The sequence below is a fragment of the Ambystoma mexicanum genome, chromosome 1q, assembly GCF_040938575.1.
Source record: "Ambystoma mexicanum isolate Mex_15411 chromosome 1q, UKY_AmexF1_1, whole genome shotgun sequence".
Lineage (NCBI taxonomy): Eukaryota > Metazoa > Chordata > Amphibia > Caudata > Ambystomatidae > Ambystoma > Ambystoma mexicanum.
In genome coordinates, this window is record NC_090922.1 from 387,199,131 (window position 1) to 387,219,466 (window position 20,336).

The 20,336-nt window shown below is 45.7% G+C and overlaps 1 protein-coding gene across 8 annotated transcripts in view; it reads left to right on the plus strand.

Annotated features, from left to right (window-relative positions):
• Nucleotides 1-20,336, plus strand: part of CHD9 (chromodomain helicase DNA binding protein 9) — a 3,201,601-nt gene that overhangs the window by 414,152 nt on the left and 2,767,113 nt on the right. For all 8 annotated transcript variants that reach the window (XM_069639531.1, XM_069639523.1, XM_069639522.1 and 5 more), the window contains one exon: nucleotides 8,416-8,527. In XM_069639531.1, coding sequence (XP_069495632.1) covers nucleotides 8,416-8,527 — 112 coding nt within the window. The remainder of the gene's footprint in view (nucleotides 1-8,415; nucleotides 8,528-20,336) is intronic.

The window sequence follows — 20,336 nt, forward strand, 5'->3', positions numbered from 1 at the left end:
TTTCTATACCGGGCTGGTAACTTGCAACTTGAATTTATTTCGCTCCTGGAGTGATAATGCAATATTTTTCATATATAGATTTGCGATTTATCTACTATTCAACAGAGACTTTTCATTTTCCCTATGTATTCTTACCCTGATTTCTTTAAGTATGTTCCCATATTCTACATCTTCAGATTGACACATGTTTTGCAAAATTACCACCACAAATTAAAATTGCCAAATGCTACTCATTGTTTTGGAGCTTTGTTTTGTGGTAATGGTTTGAAATACTCGTTGGCCGTTCGCTGGCCTTAGTTGGAGTAAACCCCCAAGTACAACATGAATTCCTACAAAAATATTATTGTCGTCCCATTTTAGTATTTCTGGTGTCTTTAAAAATATGAAAGCCGGCATGCTATTTGAGACTATGCTGATTTAGGTTATGAGTACTTTGATATGTTTTATTATTGTGGCAAATTCCGAAGCTATTTCTGCATTGTTTACCGTATTCTGTTTTTTTGTTGTGTTCTAGAGGGACCGTGAATTTTGCGTTGTGTAATATCACCTATGTTGTAAGCTGTTTACCGCACATGCTACTGGATTATCAAATGTCTCGTATGAAAGCATTTCTCTTTCTTTTTAAAGTACTCATAGAGCGTTAACTAAGGCCCAAGGGCATCAAGGTACTGAAGGGCAGAGAATAGGAAAAGCCACAAGAGAAAAAGTCAGCTAGAACCAATGCGTTTCCAGAGACCTAAGGAACCGAGCATGACCGGTAATCTCATGCAACATAGGATGCAGAGCATTCCACAGAGAAGGGGCCAGAAATTAAAAGGCACGTCCACCTAAACGCGCTCTCCGATGGCGAGGAATTCTTAGTAAGTTTTGAGAGGCAGAGCCGAAGCACCAAGGAGGCTGGTAACAGAACACCTTTTCCTGTAAGTACTCTGCACCTAAATTGTGAACTGCATGAGTCATGCACACAGCTTAAATTTAATACGAGAGGTCACTGGAAGCCAGTGAAGCTGGTGTAGCATGGCCTGTGATGAAGTAAGACACAGTGCATCTAGTGCCAATCGCATTGCTGAGTTTTGCAAAGTTTGCAGATGCTGGATCTAAAAAGTGGGTTGTCCCAGATATATGCCATTACAGTAGCCGTGTGACCCCATAATGGAGGTCGTGACAAAAGGAAGAATCTTCCTGATGGCTTTTAATTTAGCAAAACCAGCGTTGCATACTGCCGTAATATGTGCGTCTCTAGAGCCAGAAGGCAAGAGCTTCATGCCCAAGGCTCTTTACTGAACTGCTCGGAGTAGGGCGCAGCCCCAAGCAATCAGGCAAAAATTCTGTGCTCCAGTTGATATTAGAACTGGGGGCGCTGTTGCGTGGCACCCAAGATGGCTGCACTTGGTGCATCCGACAGCCTGGTGCTATCAACTGGATGACACTTGCTTTATACCACTACATCAAGATTCATCCTTGGCCTGGTGATATTGCCTGCAGTGCAGGCATCAGGCAGAGCCCATGCCAGCTTATCTAGCGCTGGCAGGCTGTTGCGATTCCGGCTTCAGCCGCAGGAGCACTGTAGCCACCAAAGACTCTACTGGCTCAAGCGCTGACGCCTGGTGAGTGCGCCCGCTTCTTTGCTGTTGCTGTGACCAGGTGCCTATGTGGCCTGGGTGCTGGTGCTGCTTTATACCCTCATTATTGCCAAGCAGTAAATGCTCCTCTATCTGGCACGTGTTGCACCCCTCCTCCTCCTCCTTCCTTGCGCAGTGTCCATTGGAGCCTGTGTGACCTGATACACCATTGGCATATGGCCTGCTCTAGCCAGTCTCCTCCAACTTGACTTGAGGTGCCTGTGATTTGGACTATTTGCCCGTGTATTGAAGAGTGCCTTGCATGGTTTGCGCCACAGGGGTTAACTTGAATAGTGGGGCACATTTGACTCTGTGGCCCCTTTGACTGTGGAGACTTCTGCCTTAGCGGGCTCTGGGAACGCTATTGAAGTACTGCTAAGTGGAGGAATGGCATGCAACACTGGATGTGTCCGTGCAACATTAGGTCGTTGATAAGTCTATGATTGGGCCCCCTGCACGTTGAAGATGACTAACGGAAACGCAAAGAAGCAGTGCTCCAGGAATGTATACAGCAAGTCCACCCAGAGGGTGCCCGAGGTTAGCGAGGTGGAGGGGTCTCCGGATCCAGTCACTATGTCTCCGGAACTCACTGAAATGTAGCGCATGATGGCGTGCATGGCGGATGGGTTTTCTGCGGTCCATAGTAAGCTCGATGACATTACCACCACTGTCTGCTCCATTAAGGCTCTCCTGGAAAAAAACAGATCAGCGTTTGATGGAGGCAGAGACGAGAGTGAGTGCGGTGGAGGACGAGGTTACCGCCTTGAAGGCTGAAGTGAAAGCCCTGTCCAAATAGGTATACGTAGTGGCGAAGAAGAAGGACATTGAATCGAGGTCCCGTTGAAATAATATTCGTATTATTGGAGTGCCTGAGAGTAATACCGAAATGTTTATAGAAAATACCCTACATCCGCCGTTGGGCAACCCTCCACTTTTACCTCAATTTGCTGTTGAGCGGGCCCATAGATCACTCGAACCCAAACCTAAACCTGGGGCACCCCTGTGGCCGATCATCGCTGGTATTCTCAACTATCGTACCGCAACGCCATTCTCCGAGCTGCCCGAGAGCGAGGAGACATAATGCTGGGATCCAACAAGGTCCACATTTATCCTAATTCTTCTGTGGCGGTGCAGCAGGAGCAGACGACCTTTCTGGCGGTCAAGAAGCGTCTGTGGGGCAGTGGGCTGAAGTACTCAATGCTATACCCTGGCAAGCAGCAGATTGAGTGGAACGCCAAGATCTACTTCTTCACGCTACCCGAGGAGGCTACGAAGTTCCTAGATGAACACTTACTGCCGTCATGACTGCTTAGTGGATGACCTCCCACAAATCCTGACCTTTACTGCCTGTTCTATTTCCCTCCTTTGTTCTTTCTTGATGCATCCTATTTTCTGGTCTAGCGCACTGCTGATCTACTTTTAACCTACATTGTTCCGCAGAGAGGGCGTCCTGAACTACTGTCATAAGATGTGGTACATTTATTGGTTTTCCTTTTATGTTAAGACTTCAGAAGTGTGTGAATGCTTGTTCGTTCATATGTTGAAGCCTGTTGACTGGCCTCCCCATACAATGTTGTGTTGATGTTAAGTAATCTGGTTCGGGGACATCATCTCCCCAGTTTCAAGGGGCAATGCGGGAGGGGTGGGTGTTGTGGGGTTCATAAAAATGCACTTGGCACACATTCTGGTATTAGCGAGGAGGCTGCGGGCACTGTAGGACGATTGGAGGTGGGGATGTGGGGGGGGGGTGGATATCTAGGAGGGTGGTTGTGAAATGTGGTGCTTTCCGCGATGGGTGAGGTAAAGTGTCCAAGCTGCAATGTGAGGGTACTGGGTAACATGGTCAAAAGCTGCAAGTTACTCCTGCACGTTGAGCGACACAATGTCCAGATATTGAACTTGCAGGAGACTCACGCTCTGGCAGCGAGCTGCAAAGTGTTTGCCAGTTACTGGGGCAGGAGCCGATTTTATACTGCATACTCGACACAGGCCAGAGGCGTGATGACCATAATCCACAAAACCCTTCCCATTTCAACATAAGGTAGCTATTGACCCCCAGGGCCGGTACATTCTGCTATATTGGGCCCTAGCGGGTTGCAACCTATTACTCTTGAATGTATATGGTCCCAATATAGATGACACCCACTTCTTCACAGAAATAGTCGACAAGCTGGCCCTATATCCCATGATCCCAGTACTGTGGGGGAAACGTCAACACAATTTTGGACCTGCAATTGGACTGATCTACCCACACCCACAGGCTGCTCTGTCTGCTCGCACTATTAAAAGGGGTATGGTGACCTTGGGACTTGTAGATGCCTGGAGGGCATTGTATGCTGGGGAGCGGGCCTCCTCCTTTTATTCATCCGTGCATGATCCTTTTTCTCGAATAGATTTGTGACTGGTATCGGATGTGCAACTTGCGGGTGTTAAAGGGGTTTATATGCTTCCTAGAACTTATGCAGACAATTCTCCCATTTGTATCTTCCTAATACTGCAGTCACTCCCAAGGCCTCAGAATAGTTGGAGGTTTAAACCACAAACCCTGCAAGACGTAACATTCACTTCCACGTTGCAATTGAAGGTTCTGCACTGTTACCACTATACGCCGAATAGGCTGAGACTGTCCTCTGGGGAGGGGACGGGTCAATGTCCCAGATGCAATGTTTTTTATTTTTTTAAACAATTTTTATTGATTTTTACATATAACCATTCACATTTACAAACCATTGTTCAACCACAAATTTGTACATTCAGTCATATCCTCGGCCCACGTCGCGCTCCACCTCCTCTACCTTTCATCCCACAGTTGTTCTGATAATCTCATCCCCACACCCAGACTCCCTTCCATCCTGGGCAACTTGCTTCGAGGCAAACCGCGCAGCGATCAATTGCCTCCAAGCCTCTAACCCACCATCTTCTGAATCTTTGTTTCCCTGTCTTGCTTCTTGCCAAACCATTGTTTCCGCATTAGCCCCTCCACCATCCTTGTGCGGACGGTCTCGTCTGTGCTTTCCAACTCATTGCAATTCTGCGTTTAGCCAGTATGTATGCTATGTCTTTTAGTTTACTCACATGATTGCCTCTTCTAGGCCAAACTGGAAGCATGGGGCATTGATCCCACTCTTCTCTACGTCATTAAATTACTGTACAACACCACATCGGTCACAGTGAGGTTGACTCAGGAGGGGAAGCACTAAAAGTCATATCCAACTATCATCGGCCTGAAACAAAGATGTGTTTTAGCTCCCCTCCTCTTCAACCTCTACGTGGCCGACCTAGATTTGGCCCTGCAGACTGTTGGCAATTTTCCACCAAAGTTCGGCGGCAAGAACATTTTATGGCTCTCGTACGCTGACGATGCCGTTCTGCTTGGCCGAACACCTGTGGGATTGCAGCACTCGCTGGACGCTCTGCATTCATATGCCCTATTAAATGGACTGAAAATTAACTTGTCCAAAACAAAAATCATGCCAATTAAGGGGAGGTCGACTCGTGGCACACTTTCTTTTCTCCTGGGTCATGGATCATGCTCAGTCCCTGTCTATTCTTGCAATCAAGAAAAGGTATAACCTCTACACACGAGTTTTTTTTTTTTCACAGCAAAGCTATTTAATCAAATTGAGAAGCCCTCCTCTAATGAGTGTTATAACATATCTGTGCTTTGGTGTCCTCCCAGTACTAAAATTGATGGGAGCCTGGAAGGGCCCCCCTCTGGAAGAGTGATTATGTCGACATGCGGGAAGAATATAGAAACTACAAGACACGTTCTTACAGCCCATCCAACAATGGAGCCAGAAAATTGCAGAGCCTATGTAAAATGTACTAGTTGCTGTCATTTTTGGGGCTGAATTCTTGGTAATCACTGCAGCTGGCCATCACGTCTGACTAAAGGTCAAGGTATTGCTGGATTCACTCCCCGCACATTCGATTTATTGCACTGTTTTATGAATGTAATATTGTAATTGACATGGACTCATTTTATGAATTCTACTGAATTTGATATTGTCTTAATTTATGTATGGAAATGTTAGATTTTAACTTTTCTTTCTCAATGTTAAAGGTTTGTTTAACAAGCCACATGCACTTAAATCTAAAAAAAGTAATATACATATGCTGCAAGCATCCTGTCCTGTCGATGTAAAAACACTTTTAGGTGGTACAAATGTGGTAATCTTTGCATAATACTGCTGCTAAGTAGCCGAGAACCATTGTTTCAATGGTGATGACTATTGGGAAAGATTTCCATTTATGTGTAATTTTCCCTCAGTTGTGTAACCCCCACCTTTTTTGCTGCTGTTTAACACCATAGTCTGACTTTACTCGGGGAGCCCAGCCTTCTGCTGCACTCCTCTGGGCTTTCGCTCACTTATTAGGAAACTGACATGCTCATAAAACAGTCAGTACTGGAAGACTTTGTTTCCCTTAGTCCTTTCCAATGTTGCAACTTTTCTGCAACATGTATACAGTGTACAATGTACCTTCCAGTACAGTACACTTGGGTCTGTTTTTCATTTCCAAAGGTCCTAGATACTCTCGAAGGATTTTATTTAGGAGATGTGCAGATGTGTCACGGACAGGGCTGGTGGCAGCTTATCTTCATGTATTTTTAACCTTTTCCTGCCAGGTAAACCGTGATCGCTGCGTTTGGCACAAATAGGTGGCCTGGCTCCAAAATGGCCATGCCACAAGGTTCTTTGTCATGTCCTTTGGCCATCTTGCCCCTTTGCCTTCCCCAGGTCGAGCCGACCTGGGTCAGTCCTTATTTGGGCATGCATTTTCCCATGAAACGCCAAGCTTTCGCGGGCTTCTGCATGCTTTGTGTGTGTGCCTCCAGGATGTGAGCAAGGGTGTCTGTCCCCAATACACATCCTGGGTGCTAGAGAGTCTGGAGTGCTGTGAATGCCTGGGACCACCGTGGTCCGTGATTGGTCCACGTATGGTATGCCTGTATGTGAGCAGATCTCCCATTGGGTCCTCTTAGTTTTGGCACGACAGACTCTGGATAAGAGAAGCCCCCAAACACCCATGCCATGTCGATCTCTGGAGTTCTCACTGAACAAAGGATAGGATCCAAGTATCCTGAAGCTAAGAAGCCGAGTCGAGGAACCGCTGGTGACCCGCTGGAAGGTTTGGCACCCAGAGCCCGCTGTCATCTCGTGGAACCCCTCTGCAGCTGGTCGTCCTAGAAGGTCTACGAAGACACTTCGACCCATTGGAATAGTGGGACCAACTATTCTCGGCACCTTCATCAAACTCTGCAAGTAAGCCTTCTCGGTAGTGTCCGTGGGCCAACCAGTGGGCTTACCAGCTTACGCAGGACCTTTGCTCTGTCTCCGCTGCCGTTTCGAGGAGGCCCTCGAAACTTGGTATATTGCTAGCTCTGCGCTCACGGCACCCTCACACCAAATTTCGTACACTTGGCGTTCCCAGGTCTGAAGTGAGACGAGTACGCCCGAACCAGAGCATATGCGGATACCGTGTCGCCCAGCCGCGGTGATGACCTTTGCAGGTATGCTGCATTTGTGCCCCTCTCGCCCCTGTAGCCTGCTGCAGTGAAACTGGCCTGATCCATCCACCAGGAGCAGAGAAATTGCCACTGTCCTGTTTGGGAATCATTGTTGTATCTTTGTCGCTGAAAGCCGTGGAACCGCCAAATTGCCGCATTTGAACCTCCAACCGAAGTGGACTCGACTGCCGAGTTTGACCCTTTAGACCACATTGGTCTTGTATATGTGTATTTAGATAGGATTGTGTTGGCTTAATACGTACTACTGTGATTTGATTTGTGTGTTGAAACTCAAAGGCCTTGAAATAAATGTATATGTATTTTTAATATATATACACCTGACTGGGAGTGATTTGTAAGTGTCCTTTACTCTGTGTGCTCATTGAGGTCTTTCAGTCACCCTCATCACTCCTGAGACCTAGTCTTGACCGCCGCCAAGCTACCTTGATAGGTCTGGCTTGTCCAGAAGGTTACCCTGTTCCAAGAAACCAGGCTGGCCTTCTGAACCTCTGCCCACCAGGTTAGAGTTCAGAAATCCATCTTAACAATGACTACCCTCATTTTACTGACCTTTCGTGCTTAGTGTGCTTATAGGAACATATTTGATGGTGTACAGCTGACAATAGAGACAGCCTCTTTTTACATCAGAGGTCACACAACTTCTCGCTGGTCTCTCACACCATTCCGAACTCTTAAACAGCCAACACCATCCGCAGGTTTAGCTTAACACAGGTTTTGCCTGTAGCCTTATGATTGATTGAATTACTGGGCTGCCTTAGAACTGTCTCTTAATTTTATAATTACTTTGCCATCATGAGTGGTGTGCATGCTCTGAGTGAGACTAGGTTTGGCATGCTGTAAATCCAGTTTGGTGCAGAAATTCACTACTGAATAGTGAGTTTAGTGTTTTTCAAATATCCAATGACAAAACACAATTAAAGTCAGAGGGAGTGTTAAATTCAGTTTGTCATTTTGTATGTTTTTGAAAACGGTACTTTATAGTTGGGCAAGTCCTCTTAGAAAAAGAAAAAAATGCTGATATTTTTAGATGCATTGATCTTCAGCTCCCTCACACAAACGATATCATATATGTTTGTAGTTTGTTTTAGCCAACTTTAGACGTGTATTCCTGTCTATGTAAAATCTAGACACATTTTCTGCTTACATTTTCAAGGTGTTACTGCATTATTAGGCTCCAACTCAATTACTAAGCTGCCCTACTGTTTGCAAAGGAATGTCCTTTATTTAATTGGTTGTATCTTGTACTTTTGACTTTCTCAACAGTAAGCTCATTATTACATTGGGTAAAAAGCAGAAGAGGAAAAAAGAATCTTCAGATGAAATGTCTGATCCAGATCAAGCTCTTCAGCGTTCCTTAAAAGATGAGGAATCCCAGGTAAGCACCCCCGCACCATACAGCAGGTTAATTTGACATGGAGGAGTGATTGATAAACACACTCACTCGCATTTATATTTTATACTTATGTATACAATGCAAATTCTCTTTTAAGCATATGTTTAGTTTCATACCTAACTCAATTACAATGTTTTGAAGAAGCGGAGTATGCTTTTTAAATTGTTTTTATTGTTGTCTCGGTGAAAATGCATGACAAGTATTTTCCAGCAAGCAGTCCTTTATATTGCACATCAGCGTTGTCAATCTTTTTTCTTGATCAAAAAAGCAAACCGCACATTTTCTTGATAATTTTTTCTTTTAAGTGTATATGGTTTATTACAAACCTTTCACTATCTACAAATTAATTAAAAAAGAAAAGCAATGGCGAACAGAAACAGCTAATAATGTAGAAGTGTGGGCAGCATTATTTTTTGCCATTTATATTTCCTTTTTATTTGGAACTGTCAAGTTGCATTTTACATCTTATTTGTACTTTTTGTGTTGTACCTTTTTTATTTTTAACATCATTTAGAAGAATTTGATTTCTAAGATGGCGCTGAGGATTTATTCACTAAACAAATAACTTTGTTTCCAGCTAAAATAGACTACACAGTACTGAGCATTATTTAAATCTCCCAATGGCACTGAGTGGTTGAAATGAAAAATACCAAATGCCTTGCGATGTTCTATGCCACTTAAAATGAAATACAAATAAAGGATTCACAAATAGATGTGTGTATAAGGAATCCCTAAATGGCAACTCGCGTGATCGGCCTCGGTTTGCAATTTTTTTTGTTGTAAAAAAGAAATATATATATTTTGATTATTATCTCAAGATGTGGAACAAAAGCAAAACAATACTCTGGAAATTAAAGCTCTTATATAGAATAAAGTTTGCATGTAACCTAGAAATAAACCAAGGCCTCCGAAATAGATGGGTTTATGAAGAATCATAAAATTACTGCCTAGTTTGTGGTGACCATATGGCAGCAAGTGCTGTTTTACCGCTACCCAAAAAAATAGGCAATGGTTTATCCATTTTTGTATTTGAAGATGCTGTAACCTTCTGATAAATAAAGCTTGGGATCTAAGAGCAGGTTTGAACACTTTTTGTACCCCTTATGATTTCAGCATAGTAGTATATAACTAAAAACGCAGTCAGAAAAAATACACAACTGACTATGCGTAAGGCAAATAAGTAGCCCAATTTATTGCAAGGGTCACACTTGAAGAATGTCTGTATGTGGTCGGTGGTGAATTAAAATACTTTTATTTTGTGTATATTTTAGGATGACTGTTGAAGGACGTAAACGTAACAATAAGCATTTATAAAATAAGGAAAGACAAAAATACAGAATTAATTGGAAGTATAGTTTAGATTAGCTAGATTTGTAACTATGTTGGGAGGGTATAATGGAGCTGCGAACTTTATTCACACTGTATTTTTCATATAGAATGTGCAGTCTACAATAAAATGGCAAACAAGCAGACATATTATTAAGAAAGAATCACATCTTAAAAACGAGTCCTGTGAGAAATGGATTGAAATGGTAGTCACTTTTCTTATTGTTTTGCTGCACATAAACAACAGAAGCCAGAGAGAGAATCTGTTTCCTCATAAAAGCATAGCCATAAATTAATAGGCATTGTGCTGAAAAATGTTGGGAGAAATGTTTGTAAGAGTTGTCTGTTAAACAGCGATGGGCTTATATATAATTTAAAAAGATGTATGCCTACGTAATAAGGATTTTATGATTAATTCGCTGTGATGGAACAGTAAGGGCCTCATGGCAACATGCTGGAGGTGAATCGTACCACTCACTGCCGAAAAAATAATCAGAATCGTCCTAATTACCACAGTGGAAATTCTGCTGTGGTAATTCCGCCTAAAAAGCCCCATTGAATCCATTGGACTAAAAAAAGAATTGGGCTTTCATTGCAACCGCCACTTGTAATCCAACAGTAATTACCATCCTGAAAGAAGGGAGGCGCTGCAAAGACCGGACGTGCTGCCAAAACTCTATGAGCATGTGGAAGACTCCTGGGCATTCGTAGACCGCAGAAAGCAGTATCCTTACCGGAGAATGAAGCGAAGCGGTCGTGCTGGAGTGGAGCCGCGGGAGACACCAGAACAAAGAGAAAGAAGTCATGGGAGGAAAACGGGTGGTACACCTTTGGCGCTTAACCATGAACAAGCCCCAAAACGCCAACAAGAGCCGGTGAGTCAACCGAAGGATAGTGGGGACCACGGGGAGTATCAGTGACGGCGCCAAACACAAACAATAATAAACACAAACAATAATAAACACAAACAATAATAAACACAAACAATAATAAACACAAACAATAATAAACACAAACAATAATAAACACAAACAATAATAATTAAAGCAGCAGAATGAGAGAAAGCAGAGCGACTAATTGAGAAGCAAGGAAATGAATTGCAAATAAGACCCCTATCAGTGTGTGAATGTATGAAATGCAAATATATGGGGTACCCAAAATCGAATTATATAAGAAGGCATATTATGCAACAAGGCAATGACCAACTGTGAAAGTGGAGAGAAAATATGTGTGAATATAGGAAGCACTGGCAGGAGAGAACACCAGGCAACTGCAAGTGTGTGAATAAAATAAGTCATAAGGAGGAATATTAAAACGGTATTGACGAGACAAGACGGAACAATATCCTGGCAGAAAGGAAAACTCTGAACTATGAAAGAAATAGTATTGCAATGCTAAACAGCTTTGTAAGCAACAGTGCTATTGCGAACCAAGAAAGATACAAGGAACTATTAGATAAAGAATCATTTCTGTTGAAAAAGAATCCAGGGGAAGGGAATCACCCTCTGGAACCAAGACGCATTGTCCTTGGTGAACCTTTATGTTGGAACTATTTATTCTTCTTTACAAACTCTTTTTCAAGCACCTAAGATTAAAGACTTTTCCCTTTTCACCTTATAGTTTATTTTATAGTGTGTGGGTCAGAATAGAACTTTTGGACACAAGGACAGTTTTGATTTTGACATCCTGACACAGACAGATCCTTAGTTTTAGTTGTAGGTTGGGAAAGGCTTCTTGGCACAGGGTCAGGGAGACCTTTTACCAACCCTTTTCTATTTTCAATAAACGTTTTAAACCAAAAACATGGCTAGCTTGTTAAGTTTTATTCCTGAGTTTTATGCCCGATTCCTCACACCGCCACCCCCTCTGTCCAGGCTAAGCTTAATTTAATTGGTTACATGTCATGCTCGGAACATACCATGGTTATGATCTTTGAATTTTATGAGGTGTGCTTGGTGCTCTTCAGGAAATATATAGTCAATCATGAAATAGATTTCAGTTAAAATGACATTCTAACCACATAACACACATAAAGTTGGCTTTGGCCAGAAATGCCAGTAAAGCATGCCATGCCACTTAAAGGAATTTCAGCAATGCTCCAGAGCTCCATTGTGCCCCCAGTGCCTTGCATGCACACATAATCGCATTCATATCCATTCACCCGCCATACACATTTTCTCACATTCACTCATACTGCCTTCTCCACACGTCCGTCCACCCACCTACCCAGAACATTTACAGTCAAGTTCATACCCATTATCCCACCTCTCACTCACCCTTACACATTCTCTCACATTCACTCATACTGCATTCTCCATACGAGCACCCACCCAAAACATTCACACAATCACATTCATACCCATTCACTCCCGTCACTCACCTTCTCTTACATACTCACCCTGCATTCTCCACACACGCACCAATGAACATTCACAGATACACACACACACACACACACACACACACACACACACACACACACACACTGCTTTCTCAATCTCAATTGTGCTGCGCACTCACCACCCATACATACAAGCATGCAAATACATTTATATATTTTTTGAAGGCTTCCTTTTCTCTTATCTGCATCGCAGACGTGACACTCTGTTTTACCTCCAGACCTCCAGCTCCCATGCAGACAGGAAGCAGGGAGACTGGTTCCTGTCTGATGTGTTCATGGGCACCTGAGGCAGAGCACCTCCATCTGCAGTCGGCACTAGCCCAGCCCTCACCCAGACTTTAGGGCTGAGCCGGGGCCTCCCCCTGGACCTGGTGCAGTGAGGCCCTCCACAAGCAGGGGCTGCCAGAGCCACTGCTACATCAGTGCCCAGATTCTGGAGATAGTTCATGGCCTGCTGATCCCGGGTTGGTCCTTTATAATCCCACCTGAGGATACAGGCCGAGGTCAATGAAGTGAAACCTTTGTCAGGTTGTATCTTTAAGCAGCAACTCATAGTTTCAGAGTTTCTTGGTTTAGCAGCACTGGAAGAACCTCCTCCAAATCTGGAGTCTTGGTGGGTGTGCTGGGCCTCAAAGCCCTCGACAGATCTGGTATAGGATTGCAAAAGGATGACCTTGTGTAAGCCAGGAGAATTTGCAGCAAACCGACCTTCCCAAAAAATTGAGTTTAAATGAAGGCAGCCTCCTGCGGACTCCATAAATCTGGCCTCACACCCTATCCATGCATTATCTGCGATGGCAGCTGTGTCACTCTTTCATAAGGGCAGTTTTTCCTCAGCCTCGTCCCCTGCGCCCCTCTTCAGTCGTTTGAGCAAAGAGGACAGGTTATTGGACACCTTAGAGGAAAAACAGTATATTCCAACTTGGTATTGCAAATGAGGCGTGCCAACATTAGCATTTATGTGGCCGCAAACAACCTGCGCCTTTGGAAGGAGCTGGCTGAATTACAGGGCGACTTGCCGCTGGATAAAGAGGAATGTTCAAATCTGGGCTAGCTATACGAAGATTATCACCCAGGATCTCCTCTAAGGCTTTGCCTACCAACTCGATAATGCAGTGAGGGAAATGTGCATTAACACATACATTCAAAGATCAGCTTGGCTACACTCTTTTTTTCACATCTCGACATTTGATTTAGCAAAGACGAAAAACGGTACCATAAAAGCTAAATTGCTGCTTATCCCGGCCAAGGCCCTCAAAAACATTTAAAATCTGAGGCCTTTAGAAAGGACTTCATATTGTGGACCGCTGGTGGTTTTAGGGGCTTTCTTGAGAGAACGAAGAGTCAATCGGATGGCTCTCCTAGCACTCCCAGGAAAAGGCAAAGGACATGCGCAAAGAGCTTCTTAGAAAATTCTCAGTCTTGACCTTCCAGGAAGAAGGAGAAAGAAAAATGAGGGCCACATACATGTCCACATGGCTTCTGCTGGGTGCAGGATTTCTGTTTTTGTGGCAGAGTATTCTTTTATTTCAGAGGATTCCTGGAATAAGTTGATAGTTGCAAGGAGCTACAGGTTGGCCGACCCCTACCCCCGTTCTAATCCTCACCTAAGTAAGGCAGGTCTGGGCCGCTGATTTTCAGGAGCAAGTACAGAAACTCCTGGACATGAGCACTCTGGAGCCAGTTCACTCGTCAAAACTGGACCAGGGCTTTTATTGCAGGATGTTTGCAGTTGCGAAGAAAGAACCAGGCAGGCCTGAGAACCATTCTCTACGAGTCTTCCATCCATGCTTTCATCTGTCTACAGAAATTCAAGCTGACCATGCCAGCACAAATTCTGTTATCCCTGACTCAAGGAGATTTGTTCTGCGCAGTGGACTTAAAGAATGCATACTTGCAGTTTCCTGAATGGCCTCCTCACAGAAAAGTCCAATGCCCGTCACTGGGAGATGCACACTTCCAGTACAGGGTCTCAAGGCAGCCCAGAGAGTGTTCACAAAACAGATGCCAGTCATCAGGGCCATATTAGGCTTTTGGGTATACACCTATACCAATATTTGGATGACAGGCTGCTCCGCGCATCCTTGGTTCTCCAACTGCTCAGTTGCAATTCGAAATGGGTCTGTCTGTGATCGCAGAGAAATCTAATATTCTCCAAGTATATGTTTAATAGGCTTCCTATAGAACTCAAGCATTGCCATGGTATTCCCCACAGATGAGGGTGAGAGATCTCATGCAGGTGGTAATGCCGTTCCTTACCGGATATCAACCAGCATGGTAGTTCCAGTGCCATGGTAGTCAGGTTAAGAATGAGACGTATTAAATTACATTTGACAAAATCCTGGAACCAGGCGCAAGAGTCAGTCGGTTAATAATCCAATCCCAGAGGCTCTGCAGCAGGATCTCAACAGGTTGAACTGCCAAGTCAACCTTACGAAGGGGGACGGGGGGTCCTTTTTGGTTCACCCTCACGAGATGATGATAGTGATAGTCCTTTCTCATGGATTGGGGCGTGACTTTACAGGACAGAAAAGTTCAGGATCAATTGAAGCATATCGACCTGCCGCAACACAGGGCTATTTCTTAGCACTAAATGCTTTCCTGCCAGGAATTGCAGGCAGGATTGTTTTCATTGAAACAGACATCACTACCTTACTGTATTCTGTAAACAAACAGGTTGGCAGTGGATAATTTGAGAGGGGGCGCTCTGTCTTGGGTTGTCCTTCAGAGCGGTCCAACTCCCACGGGAACACAAAACGTAGGCAGACAGACTGAGCAGACTAAACCACAGCAATCACAAATGAGAACTCCCTGACTCTTTTGCAACAGCTTTTCGGGATGTGGAGTCATTACCTAGTGGACATGTTTGCCACAGCATCCAACAAGAAGTTTGTCTCTCAGAGAGGCCGAAGACCGAATTCTCTGGCCGATAGCATCTTTATTTTATGTGACAATTGGGCACTATAGGCCATCTTTCCGATTCCCCTGATCCTCAACGTGATGTCCAAATGGTGCACCACCATAATCACCTCCATGGTTCTGATGGCCCCTCACTTGCCTGCCAGGACGTGGTCCTCTTGCATGATGACAATGTTGGCAGCAGGTCCTTGTTTCATCCAGTTTTTCTGGAAATGCTCTTGCAGCAAGGAGAGACTGTCCTTTACTCCACTCCTCAAATGCAGAACCTTTCAGTTTTCTCCTGACCTTGAGTAATATCGATTTATCAGAGGATGATTTGTAAATCGTCCATGCTACTCTCAAGCCTTCTACCCAGGCGCTGTACAAGAGCAAGTGGCTCCTTTTTTGCCAATGGTCCTTGCAGAAGGGGGATTATACTCTTTAGCACAGACTTAGCCATTGGTAAGTATGGAGGAAAGCAAGCGGACTGTAGACTAGGAAAACGGTAGCCACTATGGTGAGTAACTTTACTTTAACCTAGAATAGGAGAAATAAGTAAAGGCTAATTTGAGGTTTGGAGGTGTTGACTGATTTACACTTTTCTTTTTTCTTCTCTCCATCCTTCCAAGACAGAGGAGCAGTTTGGTCACCTAGATTGGGGCTCAGAATCTGTCCTCTAGCCATTGGCTAGTAATAATGAACTCTTAGCGCGCAAGTAATGGTGTGCTGTGTGTATCTGTAGAATTGAGGTGGTAAGTGACTTTTTATGGGTGGCTAGTAGCTTGCAACTTGAAATGCTTACCCCTGATCTGGATCCTGAAAGGATGCCAAGCTTTTATGTCACAAACCTGAGAATTGAGGAAAGGCAAGAGTTGTGATGACATGCACAACTTACCCTGACATTCGCTGTCAGGGTAAATTATGTTCTGAATATGAATCCCATGAACCTAACATCAGAATGTATACCCAGGTAAGGAAGAATTGTCTCGGGGTCTTTATCATTTAGCAAGGGGCCTGGCTGCTGCATAAGCCTTGCAAAGACGTGTTGCTCTTGATTTATGCCAGGCAGCAATGTGGGCCTCCCTGCATGTTTGCCAAAAAGTGTCTGAATTTGTTTTTAGGAGTGAAGGCACACTTTGGCAACTCTGTGCTGAAAGGATTTTCAGTGTAGATGTAGCCTGCGCCAGTTATGCAGTTTATCACTGACTGTGGGAAACATTGTCGAAACTGCAGTGTTTAGTCATAGGCAACTCAACACTTACATGCCTTACTTCACATCTGTAGTAATGGCATCATCTATGCAGAGCGAAACCACAGCTTGCCTCCTCCTGGCTGCAGGAAAGGTTTGCAATGTAGTCTGCAGCTTTAGAATGTTTTCCAAGGAGGATGAATCTGTTAGGAAAGGCTTAATCAGTTACCAGGGATAAGTTATGTGTTGTTTCGATGTAACTCCATTATTTCCCACAACATTCCTCTCAGTAGCACATCTTCTCCAGCATGGTGTCTGGCATGGATTCACATGCTCAGGAATATTCCCTGTTGTCAGGCTGGGAATCCTCGGTAAAGAAAAAATCAGTTTCAGTTTCGTTTCTGAACTGTCTTTATACTGATAACCAATCACTGGTCGCTGGGTCATACTGCCCCCAGCCAATGACTGCCCTCTACCTAAGCCCCTCCTCTGGCAGCCGTCTTCAGATTTTTACTGCACGTTCAAGTGTTGCGAGTCCTCGTGCTTAGCTCTCAAGCTTTTACTGCGTATTGCGTTTTTTCAAAGAGTTTACTCTTATTTTTTCGGTCATTTCCAGCCTCAAGCTCCACCGATTCTTCTTCCGATCAACGGGGACCTGTTTCATAATTTTTCTATGCCCCTCAAGGGCGTATTTTCGTCAGATTCCGGAAGACCTTCGAGGCCTACCCCGATTCGGACATGGCCCAGGACAAGGGAGATTTGACGCCTACTGGATCCAAACTGTTCAGGAACTGCCCAGGATGTGGATTACAGAAAGTCTTCAAGGAAGATGAGCACTCCCGGTGTCTCTACTGCCTCCACAACGACAAATCGCACGTGGAGAAGGACTGTGCGTTCTGTAAGAACATGTTCGTCCAGACAATGCAGGATCGTCATACTCGACTCGCCAACTGGCTGGAGGGGAAGAGCCCAGCAGCAGGTGAGAAGAAGAAATCTGAGAGGTCTTCTAAGACCTTTGAGGGCGCTCCGGAAACGGGGGCCCAACAAAAGGCTAAGCACTGCGAGTCCGTGGGCACCGGGAGCGCCGTTGGTTCGGGCTCCTCGGCTACCAGGCAGGGCATGATATCACCGACGCCATCATCCACGTGCCAACGCTCTGGCTCGGTGAAAAGGAAGTCGGAGAACCCAGGTAAGCTTCGGGAGAAGCCCCAGTCGATCCCAACGGAGAAAGCCGAGGGGGCTGGGGGAGCGAGGCGGTGACCCTCCCCCTAAGTTGAAGGCCTCAGATGCGCCCAAGGTCTTGTAGGCCCAGATTCACCCGGCGAAGGCCTCGATTGAAGGAGTCGTGGCGGCCCTGGTGAAGCCTGTTGAGGCTACTTCAGTGGAGACAACCTCCGGACCTAGAGTTTCCCTGCCACCCAGGAGGGAAACCTCTTTCCAGCCTATCGAGAAGACCCCCGTGAATCTCCACGATGAAAAGGGGTGGGGGGGGCGCGTAGCCCTAACTGACACGGATACCACCTCCGAGGATGAGCTGGCTGGTGTCAAAAAGATCCTGGACAAGAAGTTCGAGGTAGCTGTAGGCAAATGCTTCTTTCAATGTATGTTAACTGTTTTCAACCCATTATCTGCTTGAAACAACCATACGTTTCTTGAGAGTTTGCAGTCACCCGTTCAGCTGGTTCTGAAGACCTGTCCCTACCTGCTTGCAGTTGATTTAAACATTAAATCTTTTGTAGATAAAATAAGAGGATTTGGCTCATGTACTCCTACGTCCCGTCCCCTTTCTTCCATACTTGTGGGTGTCCATTCCTGGGGACAGGACCGGAGCAATTCTTTTGTCCAGCACCAAAAAATGTAATTCGCCTTCAAAAAACAGTTGTGTTGCACAGAAGAAACAGCCGCATTGGTGTGGCTAGACCCGTTGACTATGGCCTGCCGGCAACACCCATCAGTCCTTTTCTCCACGTCAACGGGACTGGGAGCTTAGCTTAGCTTAGCACGCGCATTTTTGTACTGTGCACCTATTTACCAGGTCCGTTTTTTTTGCTTCCCTTTTCTCTGTTGCTTCGGCTCCTGGCAGCACCAGTGTGTTTGTTATGATGGGCGCAACAGGATTCACAGCCTGCGCTTTCTGCAGAAGGCATTACGCAGTGGCGGATTCACACACATGCCGCTTGGTGTGATTAGGCCCTACCATAGAGGGGTGGCCTGTACTCTCCCCTACCCCCTCATGCATTTTCACCCTGGGCTCTACCTTGAAGATTAGCTTGCTGGAGGGGAAGTATTCCACGCCCGTCTCTGGGACACATTAAATAATCTCTTGAAAGGTTTCAGGCAAGTCCGGCATCCTGCGCAAGCGGGAGGCATGCAAGTCCTTCAGCGGCTAGCCACTGGTTCGCTCCTGGGCTGAGTTGGCTTCTACCTGTGGAAACACATAGCGCCAGTCTTTGAGACTTGAGGTGACGCCTACCGGGTCCATAAACACTGAGGGTCTTCTACCTCCTGTGGCACGTCCTGATGGCTTAGTGAAGTTCACTGGGGTTCTTCCAGAGGATTGCCGGCCTCTAACACACTTGATGAGGCAGGTCACAGAACAAAATAAACCTGCAGAGCAATCTCAACTCTCAAAGGGTGTGACATCATTACAGGGGCAACAACAGAAACCCCTTACAATGGCCTCCATAAGGCAAGTGTGGCAAGCCAGAAGGACTCGCACCAGAGGACATGTTGTTAAAGAGCATTATTTAACTTAAAAGAATACACCTTTCGAAGGGATTGTGTCCTCCGAAGTATTCCTCATCTTAGATATATCCTTCCAGCTCTGCTGGCCTCGGAAAATGTTTTCTCTAGAGGGCGCTGCGCGTCGACGTCCCTCGAGTCGATGTCCCTCGACAGCCGCCGTATCGACGCTCTACGTCATCCTGCCTATAAAGGCCGCGCGCAGCGTCCATTGCTCAGTTCCGTTTATCCGCGCTTACTCGGTGCCTCGGAATACCGTTGCTCAGTTCTTAGTCAGATTAATCCTATTTACCTCGAGTTATTCGATCCGTACTCGATGGCTTCCTCGTCGGAACCGACAACTCCTCGATCCGGCTTCAAAAAATGTCGAGATTGTGGGAAAAAGATGTCGTTGACCGATCCTCACAGAAATTGTCTGTGGTGCTTGGGAGCTGAACACCATTGTTCGGAATGCGAGGACTGTATGTCCATGACAGCTAAGGCCCTGAAGGAGCGTAGGGGGAAGCTGGAGAAAGGTAAGACTTTTAAAGCTTCTTCTTCGTCGACGAAGTCGAGACATTCGTCTCCTCGTCACCATTCGCGCTCCAGGTCTTGGAGTGGGTCTCATCACTCCTCGAGATCGAAGCACTCGAAGAGGAGACGTCGAAGATCCCCTTCTCCGTCTTCCTCTTCCTCTGTTTCGCCAAAAAGAATCCCTTGCCCCACGAAACATAGTTCCCGGGCTGAATGGGAGGAATTCCGAAAAAATATGATGAGCGTCTTCGAGAAAGCGGCCTCGACCCCCTCGAAGACTGCCGAGAGCGATGCTCTGGTCGAAAGACCCGAAGGTCAAAAACGCCGCGAGTCGCAGTACCTGGCAAAAGAAACCTCTCGAGCGCGTCTCGAACCCTCGAGCAGGACTATGACCTCCAAACCTTCCTCGAAGGTTCCGTCGACGCCGTCGACGAAGGTTCCGTCGAGGTCGATGTCTTCGACGCCGTTGTCGAAGGGACCTTCGACACACGGGTCTGTCGACTCGACGCCGGCCTCGACACCGGCGTCGACGCCAAGAAAAGTCACGGTGACCACACATCCAGTGACTATCCCCAGGCCCTCGACGTCGATATTGTCGAGTAGAATTCCAATTCTGTCGAGGTCCTCGAGGCCTCCACCTCGGTTTTCGACGCCACGCTCTAAGCCTTCGACGTCGGCGTCGACGACATCAACGTTTTCGAGGCCAATAATGACAAGTTCGG